Here is a 12640-nt window from a genome sequence, read left to right on the forward strand (position 1 = left end):
TAGATTCTTAAGGTATTTTGCAGATGCTATACTATTCTCACACCTATGAGCGTCGATTATTTAAAATTTCGTGGTGCAAAGTTCCAAATTCAAAAACATTTAAAGTTATTTTGACAGCTACTCCTCAGCAAGAATTTTCACATTTATTGTGATACCGTTTCCTTTGCTGTACTGTGGTGTATGAGTTGTTTCTTATTTATTAATTTCCATTTCCTAGGGCTCTTTCTAGAACTTTCCGTTTTTTCGGCCACTTCATCCGAGCTAGTGGGTATGGAGATGTGGCATGAGTGGTTCCTGATAGGTGAGTTCTCGAATTTATCGAGAAACGTATCGTGCAAATCTTGATCGAAACCGAGAAAAGGAATTACTTTAATGATAGGACAGTACCATATAAACGATAATAATAAAAATATAGGTCTCGTCTCCTTCCTCCCTCTAATTTTTCCTCCCTCCCCCCTCCCCCCTCTGTCTCTGCCTTTGTCTGTCTCTCTCTCTCTTTCTGTGTGTGTGTGTGTGTGTGTGTGTGTGTGTGTGTGGAATAAACAAATTCTATGAGTTGCTCGACCTGTAATGTGTAGTATGGTATACCTGAATGACACTTGGATCGATTTGTTCATTTCATTGCAAATGTTCCATCCTCTGAAAGCCTCTTCATCTCCGAGTAACTACTGCAACCTCCTTAAGCTCATCTGCCTCTTTCATTTGCTAATCTAATTCCTTCAGCGTCGTCCAGTTTGTGCTGTGAAATGTTATCACCTATTTGTTGGCGTTATCTTGTGTTTTCAAGGCAGTATCCATTTCATTCAACGACTCTTCCCGGATATACAGGGGGAACCAAAACTCCATCGAAAACTTTCAGAGATGGTGGTATGAACCAAAACAACAAAAACACGTCGAATGAACATAAACTCTAATGCGCATATCTTGAAATATGAGCACTTGTACATCTTCGATGCTCTGAAACAAGTCTATTTTACTGAGAAAGTGCTCATAATCCATGAGGTATGCATTTTAAAGCCCATGTTTAATCGACTTTTTTTTTGCTCTTTTGATATATCGGGGGTGTTCTGGTTCACCCCGTACGTATTAAAAATCAGAGAAATAGACGCGCGTTCTTTTTATAACAAATGCAATGATGAGGAAATGTTACTGAGCCAAATGATATATATTAAATCTTTTTGAGTCTAACAGAAATAGTCAGTTCAGATCGCAACAATTACTTAATAAATAATTCTGGGAACCGCTTTTAGTCGATGCGACCATCTTCAAAGCAGAAATTTCTTGATTACGGTTCACGGAACTGCTGCGTGTAACGGATCCTCACCTCATCAAGAAAGCTGAAGATCGTCGCTTGGACTGAAACTGATTACCCGGATTAATAAATAATTACTAGTGGCGATCTGGACAGACTATTGCTTGTATGCCGTTAAATTCGATAGTGGTCGTTCCGCTAAGATATGAAAATTTGTTACATCTTTTTGAATTCTGAGATAATCCCACCAGTTCTGTTTTCGTGAAACACTTTAAAAATACGCGTTTATCGTTACATCATTTCTATTTGAGTTAAGAAATTTCTAGAATTTCTGAACTTCTATGTTACTCTTTTCATCTCTACATTTTGGCTACACCAAACGTCCACTGTGATCTGTATTCTTTTTTTTTTGTCCGTTTCTGTAATTTGTTTTCGTCTTCTCATACCTCAAAATCAACTATTACTGGCAGCCATAACAGATATTCTACAAATATATATCCTCCTATGGGTACAGTTTTCCAATGATTTTCTTTCTAAGTCTTTTTTTCCATGTGCCTCTTCATTTCGTAATTAGTCTGTTGATAAATTGTTCTTGGGACTACATTTCAAATACTTCCTTCTCACTATTATTTTATTGATTATCCAATAGCACCATCTTTCTTCGTCTTTCTGATACTATTATAGTCACTAGTTCGTATAAATCACCATCCATTTCGGGCAAAAACGCTCTGTTCTTTCTGTATCCTTCATACACAAACTTATCGTCCTTGACTTTATAGATTTATTATTGCAATTAGCCTCGGTTTCTTTCACACAGTCAACCGTTGATTTTTACAAACTTATTCCATCTTAAGTGTTGGTAGGCTTTCTATAGGCCCACAAATTTGCATAACTGTCTCGATTATTCTCTATTCTTTCATTCAATAATAGGTGATATATCACAACACAGTACTTTTTCATAATCCATAATAGCTCTGATATTCGTCCAGCATTCCGTCCAGCACCACTTCAGTTTTCCCTGTATTGTCCTCTCCGTTGTTGAAGTAAATACCTTAGACATGAGACAGCAAGTATTGTCCAATAATTTTCACCTTTGTGCGCTTGTGACTTATTCAGTTGAGGGTAAATCATATTTTTTTTTTAGAAATAGGATGACTATTCGTAAGGTTTTCTTCACGTTAGATCAAATAATCTTCCAGTTCCCACTATTCCCTCTGATTTCAATAATTTTGAAGATAAATCAAGTACTGCTAAATTGTTTGAGTAGAGGTCATATAGCTCTCTGTCAGACATTGACTATTTTACTTCGTCATCTATAACTTGCTCCATCTTTCTGTTATGTTTAAGAATACCTACCTTACATTGTAAAAGCCTCCGGCGTACAGGTTGTGGCTCCCTTTTGCGTTTATCAGGAGTTTCTTAATTATATATCATACTTTAGCCTTCATCTCTCCGAAATTAGATTCAAGATTCCTATAAACGGCGTAAACTTTAGTTATGGCGATCTTTTTTGAATTTAATGAATCATCTCAACATTTGCATTCTACGTTAGCGTCTAGCTATCCTCTCTCACACACTGCTTATTTATACTTCTGTCTCTGAACGATGAGATGGAGTATTACTTGGATGTTCTATGATTTTCGACCCCAGTATTTTAATGTACCTACGGTAACCTGCACCGCTTTACGCATTTCCTTTTTTACACAGCCCAGTGATCTATTGAATTATTCTCGATACTTTTATTTACTAGCCACAACATCAGAGAAATTTTGCTTCGTTTCTTTCTGCCCAAGGCTTTTCTCTATTCCACTTCACCGTAACGAGGACGTAATCCAGTTCATCTGAAGTTTTCCGAAATTTTTCATAGTGCTTGCATTTGTAATTTTAGAGCAGTTGAAATCTTTCGTAGAGTTTCTGAAGCCTCTCTACCACTGATTTTGCTCTGTTGTTGCATCAAGAACTGCCTGTTGCGATTGTTACTCTGATAGCCAGTCGTAGACATAACAATGCTAACGGCTCTGGCTCTCAAAACATTTCATTCTCCGACCTATGAGTTAAGACCAGCGGCCGACTGTGAGCAGAAAAATAAATCACAAGGTTAATTTGTGAGCCAAATAAAGCCGACAACTGCCGCTGGAGAGCGCTAGGAGAGTAAAATCACCTTAACCAGATTGTCCCGTGTACCGACAACATTTTCTCTCCTGACGGACGTCAACGTTAGTTGCCTCATATCATGTGACGAGGGCTTAAGCCACGCGATACAGCAGTTACTTGTTGTCCTCACACTGATGCTAATTTCTAACGTCTCATCGTTCCATTTTCTGGCGTCTTATAACAAGAAATAAAAATATACAACATAAAAAATATAACATGTTAGCTTGTGTGTATAAAAAAATATAATTTTAATGAACGAAACGATTGCTTACATTCGGAATGGTTACAATACCCAGAAAGTTTAATGATAACTGTAAACTGCCTTCAAAGTTTTCAGTTTCATAGTGTTTAGTATATGAAGTCCTTTGAGTCACTGTTGCAGTTTAGCCATCATATTCAACTTGAGGCTTTCCCGACTTACAGGTTGTTCTCGAGTGAGACGTCGGATCTCGACAATTCCCACAATATTTCATCGGCGCATCTGACCGACGTCTTCAGATGTGGTGAACACACTGCCTCGCTGCCATCTCTTCTTAGACTGGCTTAGAGGCTTCGATCGCAGCGTGGCAGTGTGTTCGCCACAACTGAAGACGTCGGTCAGTTGCGCCGATGAAATTCCCGTATTGTGGGAATTCCTCAACTACGACGACTTCTCACATGAGAGCCATGCCTACAGTAATGTTCAGTTGTTCATCACTATAGAAATTCATTAATAGGTGAACAACAGTATGCGAACAGTCCGTAACAAAATAATTCACATCATTATGCACTTTTAGAAAGAGAATAAGTTACTTGTTAGTATGAAGTATCAACCAGCTGTCGATTAAGGTATAAAAAGCATAAAATTTAAACCAACTTCAAATACTGACTGTTTCCAAATCCAATTATTTTTAGAAAACTGCCGAAGAACCTAAGCTACATAAAACCGTTATGGACTGAGTTTCGCAATTGGAGTTGCCATTCGTGGTCAGCGTTCTTACCTACTCATTTTTCATGAGTGACTGACGAGCTTGTTTCATAGCTTCATTTCTACAAACATCTCTCAGTTAGTTTCCGAAATCCCATAGAATATTATATACCTTGTTGGACTCCTGCTAGGATTAATATCGGGAAGTATTATTTAGCCGTAGCGAAGGAAATGGTTCCAGGAATCTCTCACTCTGCTATGGCGTGTTCGCTGTTATGAATCTCCTTGAAAGACTGCACTGCGCCAGGCCGGAAGCTTTTGATTTTCATAGAAAATGTTTTCCACTGACTGGGATGTCAAGCGATGTGTACTGGAGAGATTCTGTGCAGATCGGAGACTGACAGAAAGGTACACGCAGAGAGGCGACTAACAATTCATGTTGGAATACACGTTTACCAAATTGTGGTGACATATACAGCGTCCCTGAAACGACAACCGCGAGTACAGGATCACTGTTACCGTATTCTAGATCGTCATTCGAAATAGATGAAGAATATCAAGCTGCACACCCCGCCGTGCAATCGACATTGGCCACGGTGAAGATAGATGTTCACAGTTAAAGGTGTATGGAATGATGACAGAACTTACAGAAGATAGCACAGTCTCACTGTGGTTTCTCATAGTCGTAATAATATTGGGAGTTAATATATACAGTTATAGGTTGAGTGAGGCTTGTCTTCTAGGTTAGTTTTGAAACAGGGAACGATTAATTGCTGTATGGATCTTAATCGTTGTTATCCAATGTAATGTTAAATGGCGAAGGAATAATACCTGTCACGTTGCCTTCCAAATATTTGTAACATTCAATTATTTTTCCTGAAATTCTACATTACCTCTATTCCTACCCACTTTTCGTGTTTCTGTTAACAGCGTGAGTGTCCATTTTATCTCAGCAATTTGAAGACTACTTTTCCTTCAGTCTCTAAATATTAAAAAGTATAATTTTCTTACAGAAATAAGAAGGAAGTAAACATGTCTAATAAACTGTAATTTATCGACAAAGGCATTTGCAGTGTGAATAATATCTGAAATTCTTATAAATTAGGTATATTTTATGTATTTATTGTGTGTTGCAGGTGTGGCTGTCAGCTGTTTTTAGAACATAACCTCTCCTGCATACTAGGCAACAGCTTGTTGAATTCCTGTGTGGCGGTAGACGTGCGTTACGAGGTTGTTAAACTGAGCCTCCCTGATTCACGATTACTTTCAAATTAGTTACATAGAGTGCACAGCAATTGCTTTTCAAGATTTTTAGGGGCTTTGGAGGAGATTAGTAGATGAATTTTTAATCAAGAACCAATATTTGAAAGAGTACTATTTGGGTATAAAACAAGACATCGGATCACTCCCTCTTCACGGTATGGTGCGTAATGATAGAGCTGTAGAAGAGTGTATCGAGAAGATTTTCAGGATCGCCTCTTTGTTTTCTTATTTTTTAAGTTTTGGCTGTAGACAACAATGACCATACAGCAAACAATAGTTGCAAGAGTACTACGTTAACACAATGGTAGTTTTCACAGTAGAACAATAAAAAGAGTTCGACGTACATACACAAATCCATCACATATTATTTCCCGCAGACTATAATAACTGCTGCGAGATATTAGTAACTACACGATTAGGAGGGCTGCCCGTGATTCTCGAGGAACGCGCACCAGGGTTTTTGGACCGTGTGTGTAAAACAGTGCGTCGCAATACACTTTCTGCAAGAAACAATGGGGTGACAACGTGGAGCTGTTCCTGTAGGGCACACAGCTCAGACATCATCGTCCCCAAGGTGTCAGTATTATGAAACGAGAGTTTTCAACGAGCTTCGATTTTTAATTTTACGAGAGGTACATTTTGTGGACATGGGTTTCTTATGAAAAGTTTATCTACAAAGTCTCCTCTACAGTTTTTAGATACCTATAACAGGAATTTACAGGTGTAGATAGAACTTGGAAAAATCGCGGTCACTTATTCTTAACTAGAAAATTTCCTTTGTCCATTAATCACTTTCAAGCCTCAATTAACTTACTACTGAATGGTGATATTTTCAGGGATTATAGCTCGAAGAAAATGCGGATGTTAGTGTTGTAATACTGGTGGATACTTTTGAATAGTACACATTATCAAATACGTATGGAAAACGTGGAGCTGTATTCTTACTGTAATTACTTTGACAGAAGGGATAAGACAGCACGAAATTTTACAATGACTTGCATATATATTATAATTATAGCAAATACTGGACGCTGAGGATACAATGAAGTGATCATTTTCTGACCGCAGTTTGGTCTACTCAGAATGCTGCATTAATTTGTCACATATATATGATATTTGGTGAAGTGTCTCCGTGCTTCGTATTTTCATTGTTAAAGCTCACACTGTCACGTGCTTTTGGGCCGTTTCTTTGCCAGTCTCGTATTTCAGTGTATCTAAATTTCTATTAGTTAATCACAGTAAATATGAATACCTGCTTGCCACAGTGCTCTCTATTAAAGGCATTTGGCGTCCGAAGGTTAATACTCCATATCAGGCGACTGAAAGTGGACGCTTAGAGAAACAATAATTCATGGTCAAAGGTTCAAATGGCTCTGAGCACTATGGGACTTAACCGCTGAAGTCATCAGTCCCATATAACTTAGAACTACTTAAACCTAACTAACCTAATGACATCACACACATCCATGCCCGAGGCAGGATTCGAGCCTGCGACCGTAGCGGTCGCGCGGTTCCAGACTGTAGCGCCTACAACCACTCGGCCACTCCGGCCGAGCATGGTCAAAGGCTTAAGCCTTCTAAAACCAGTATCCCTTAACAACACATACTGTGATAAAGGAAAATTTTACTTACTGTAATAACTACTATGAACGCACGATAAATAGATTAGCGTAGTACGTAATCATTTGCTATAAATGAGAATGTAATATCAATATTCCGCTTTTTCTGCCTAGGGGAAGATTTTCATGGCTAACTTCACAATACTTATGAAATATTCTAACTTCTGAAAATTTCACCATCAGCGGGCCTTCTGATATTTGAGAACTAGTACTGTTACAGAGAGTGGATATTCCACTTCGACAAAGAAAGTGACTATTTTGCCTCCTCCTACGTGTCAAATTATTATAAACCTATGTTTGATGGTGCATAATTTAAAAAGCGTCGTGTTAACGTGAAATGATACTACATATTTTTAGTATTTACACTAAGAACATTGTTTCTGTTTCGCTATCTGCTATATTGAGTAGATACTTTCAGATAATTTTGTTATACATTGAAAATTACCAACGTGTATCCATCAGTCATATGTAATGTCATAAAAACATTTCACATACAAAACAGGGGAGAAATATATTTCAATAAGGAAGTAAAGTATTTGTAGGACCAAAAATATGGGAAGTTTCATTTCAGCTATTGCAGACTGAAAAAGTAAAAATCTTCGGTACTGCAGCTTGCAAGAAAATGAAGCCATAAAGAACGTAATTTAGGTTGTTACTTCATCATAAATTTGTCATAGTAGTTGGCAGAGAGTAAGATGTACGATCCACTTCTTCTTTTAGCCCTAATCCACTTTTATAATATGGCTTCCAGGTTGTATTTTTCATATCCACTAATGCACTGGTTGTATCATGGAAGAAAATAAGAAAATTGAAGGGACTGAGATATGGTGCTATACACGGATTTTGAAAATTAGATGGACTGTTAAGATAAGAAATATAGAGGTTCTCGGCCGAATCGGGTAGGAGAGCAACATGGGGAGAACATTGTCTAGAAAAAGAGACAGGATGAGATGATGCGTGTTAAGACAACACGAAGTAAATTACATGGTACTTGACAGAGCTGTAGACGGTAAAATTTCGAGGGGAAGATAGAGAGAGGACTTTATGTAACATATAACTGGGAACGTTGGCTGCAATTGCTATTTTGAGACGAAGAGGTTGTCACAAGGGAGGAACTCAAGGTGGGCCGCATTAACTGGAATCCATCTGAAATAACTAAGATACGACAGCTAGTCGTGAGCCAGTGGCTACTTGATTAGCTGTCAAACTATATATTCTAAGGTTCAAGGTTAGTCCTCCATCAGTTATAGGATTTGTTTTGTTACTTATACATTATTTTACCATGACAGTCATAAATATGACGATGCAATGTCCTTTGGAGCCTTACAAGTGAGTGGGTAAACTAGTTCAAAGCTTGGAGCGAGGCAAAAACGTATCACTCGCATTAGGTGCACACCTAGTTAATCACTATACTGCTAAAATCAACGCACTGGTTGAGGGATCATTACCTTAGAGCAGATGACAGCCACACCTGGTCTCTTGTTGATGTGTGTGTTTATATTTATCTGTGTATCCTTGTGTCGTGTTCGTCCACTTGTGTCGTTTTGATGTGTGATGTCCTGTGTCGTCCTCTTTGTGTCTTTTCTGTCGGCGACTTTTCCCTGAGCTCTCTCATTTCTTTGCAGACGTTCTTCCTTCATTTACCTTTTCAGACGCGCGTGCATCCGCCGAGGAGGCACCTGCGACCACCGGCCGAAGGATTGTTGCTACAATTCGAGCTGCAGGTGCAACCTGTGGGGCGCCAACTGCCGCTGCCAGCGCATGGGACTCTTCCAGAAGTGGGGCAAATAGGCGCACCACCGCCATCGCCACCCACGGGCTCTCCCTCTGCCGGCGCCCGGGACTGCCGACTGCCTCGCACCACCCACGCACTTACCTTGCGCTCTTACACTTAGCCTACTTTCTGCCAAACCCAGTTTTGAATATTCTGGCAAGCCAGTGACAAAAATTTGTCAAATCGTATAAAAATGTATAATTGTTTGAAATATCGTGGATGTGTAGAGTAGTCTTACTATAGTTTAACAATATTGATGAGATTCAGCTGCCATTTGTTTCGAATCTTTATGGCTCATCAGAATTGTACCAAATATATGTGTGCCTACTTAAAATACCATTACTTAAACTTTAATAGTCGTCTGTCTTCATGAACTCTTCCTTTTGAAATTATAACACGTATTATTTCTGAACTCAATGTATTATTTAAAAAAAGGTAGGATTGTTGCTAACCTAAAAACATAGTCGTAGGTTTCATAATGAAAACTGTATACTTCTTTTATATAAAACTCCCCTCAACACTTGTGGAGACGAATATACATTCTGATGAAATAATGCTGAACGATGAAGTTTCTGGGCCCGTAGTGCATTGTAGTTTGTAACAATAAAACTATATGAAACGAAATATTCTAAATCCAGTAACCCTTAACAGTAGAACACACATACAGACACACCACACACACACACACACACACACACACACACACACACACAAAAGCCAGTATTATTTTTTTACCACATTTAGTCATGTTCGTTATTTCTAATATACTCTACCTGCGTGAAATGTTGAACTGTCTGGACGAAGTGCTATTTTCAACATTATTTCATGAGAAAACAGAATGTGGTCGCTCTTACATGCATACCGATTTGATTATGAGACGCATTTTATTGAGTTTAGGAGAGTAGGTTCAGCGGATTAACTCGTGATTACGTTACACGACGACGGCACTACTACTGTAACATCACATATATCGTGGTTGTCATGATGGCTTTAATTAGTTTAACGTCCGATACGTAATCTCCAGTTTTTCTACCGCAGTGCTTCAAATTGCGTTTCGAGCACTGAGGGGGACTCCTCTGTCCTCAGTCCGCCCTATACCTGATACTTTCTTGGCTAAATAGCTTATTTCCTCCTGTAATCAGTCAGTAGTTGTCTTCCGCTTTATGTCTGAAATTACACTAACACCAACACGCAACTTGTGAAGCGATAAACAGAAATAATTTTGATATTTTCTGCATCTTATTTGCTTCAAATGAAACTCTTTTACTTTATGAGGATTTCATTACGTTTAGTCAGTGTTACCTTTCGGTAAAACAGTTATGAATAATGTAGTACATAACGAGCCATTATCTAACATTTCGCGTTCGAGAAATATGTGGGAATGATATCCACACGTGACAGAGACAATACAGCCGTCATTATTGCTCCTTTTCGTCTTCCACCAAATAACATTTTTCTCTGATGAACAGTAAACTGCATCCACGCGTTAGATTGCCCTATCAAATTATTCCTCGCAATCGGCAGGTTTTCGAGCGCCAGTAGCAGGCTGGTACAGCGCTGAGCCTTCGTTACTGAAAAAGAGTCTTAGATGTTAATTCCTTGTATAATCTCTAGATAACAGATTCGTTCACATCCTAGCCCACTTAGTATAACTGTGTATTGAAAGACTAATTGGGTGCAGATAGTAATGGATCGATAAGTTAATTACAATGTAATATTTAACAAGCTGAAATTATTGTATTATTCGATTTGTTTATTTATTGTTCTCCTTTATGTATCAAATAAATGTAGTATGCCTAAATGCTCTGTTTTTATATAATGTAGACTACTTCCCAACAATGTGACTGGTAACTAATGCTTTACCAACCTTACATTTCACAACTGATTAAGTTGATTTCCTATAGTGTAAAACTGTAGATACAGAAATTACTTGAAAGTTATAAATATGCATACGTCCACAACACAATGACACATTTATTCATATTTTTCTGCTATACTTTATCGCAGTATTTTTAGTGCATTGGAATATCAGAGAACATGTAGTATTGTTTTCAATGTACAACATATACTACGACTATAAATTATTTTGTGCTATTTCAGGAATACAAACGTTAGAAACCCGAATCTGTCTGGTTTCATATCTGCAGTCTTCCTAAAAGTAGTTTAAGAAATGGTTATTGGCAAGGTGAACAAGAAAATGATCTATACACTTCCGATAAAACTAGAGTATATTCAAATATTATAATGACCAGATTGTTTCTAAAGACCTCTATTCATTCTTAAGTCAACGTGAACAATGTGGAACTTCTGAATCAATATTTCTCAATGTCATCAATTTTCTGCGAGAAAAAGAAAGAAAGAAATCAGCACTACAGTTTGTTTGCTTAAGCAACGTTTAGTCTATAGTACAGACATAAGAGGCCAAGAGTAACCAGTATTAAGTCTTATGACGGTAAGTTTCTGGTTGCCATATGTAATTTGCTGATAATGCACATGGATTAAGTAATATTCGTTTATTTAATCTTAAAAAGTTTTAGTTTTTGAAATGTCTTGTAAGCAACACCACAGATTCACTGTTTGCAATCGTTTCTCGTTAATACTAGTAATGCAGTGTCTTTACTCTAGACCTAAATAAAGCACTATTATTTATAATCTGGATATTAACAGGAACCTAGTTTCAACTGAGTGGATTTTGCGTATAAAATGGGTAAACTACCTCAAAGGTATGAGGTTTTCTTGTAACACATGAAATACCGTTAATTGCGAACAGAGTTCTATCTTGAAAGTTGAAGTACATGTTAGTTTCAGGTGAAAGATATGTGTCAGAAGCAAAGCATATTTGAAAATATGAAAAAATATGGAAGAAATTATATATTTTTATTCCGTCAGAGATTTAAGAACAGAAGTAAAGGACAGTAAGTGACAGATTTTAGAGTTCTATTTCATCTGTACAAAGATGCTGAGATAACATAGTTCAGTGTTTATACCACATCTTAGTAAGCTTTTTCAACACCTCACATTTGTGAAGGTAGTGTATTTTGTTTGTAACCACGCAGATGTCCTGTACATTTATAGTTCTATTCACTCAGAAATAAAGATACAGGGAATAAAACCATGCTCTACAATATTTCTTCTGCTAATGTTAAGTACACATACCTTTACTTAGTCAATGGTAGACAGAAATATTTTTATTACTAATTGAAAGCCTTTATATTATCAATAAGGCATATTCTACAGGTTATTTCGTGCAAAGACAGCAATCGGTCACCATTGACAATAATATTTACACAAATAGCGCCGTTTTGGACAAAATAGCATAAGGCACTTTGTGCTACAGTACCTCTCATACTGACAAATCAGAAATACGTCTGTTAAATCAAACTAAGGAGAATACAAAACTGTATACAACTACACAGTAATACTTATACAACGCCACTTCATTTTAGAAATACTAAAAATTCCCTCCAAAGTCAGAAGGAATACAAAGATTTCAGATACTAACATTTTCCTAAGATCGAATATTATAAGTAGTGAACAAAATCGCAGAGTGCTAATGCACCAGAAGAATACTATAATTTTATTGCACTCTTTGCCTCCAGAGCACGAGATATATTTAAATTATTTCTTACATTTAACAAGAAAAATTATTCTGTTTGTGCTCATTTCCTGCT

At 37.5% G+C, this 12640-nt stretch overlaps 1 protein-coding gene across 1 annotated transcript in view; it reads left to right on the forward strand.

Moving 5' to 3' along the window:
• The window catches only part of LOC126175190 (uncharacterized), a 382493-nt gene extending 371723 nt beyond the window's left edge, over positions 1-10770 (forward strand). The window contains exon 4 of the mRNA XM_049921783.1: positions 8848-10770. Within this exon, the coding sequence (XP_049777740.1) occupies positions 8848-8986 (139 nt within the window). The 3' untranslated portion in view covers positions 8987-10770. The remainder of the gene's footprint in view (positions 1-8847) is intronic.
• The last annotated feature ends 1870 nt before the right edge of the window (positions 10771-12640 follow it).

Source organism: Schistocerca cancellata, chromosome 3 (assembly GCF_023864275.1).
Source record: "Schistocerca cancellata isolate TAMUIC-IGC-003103 chromosome 3, iqSchCanc2.1, whole genome shotgun sequence".
Taxonomy (NCBI): Eukaryota; Metazoa; Arthropoda; class Insecta; order Orthoptera; family Acrididae; genus Schistocerca; species Schistocerca cancellata.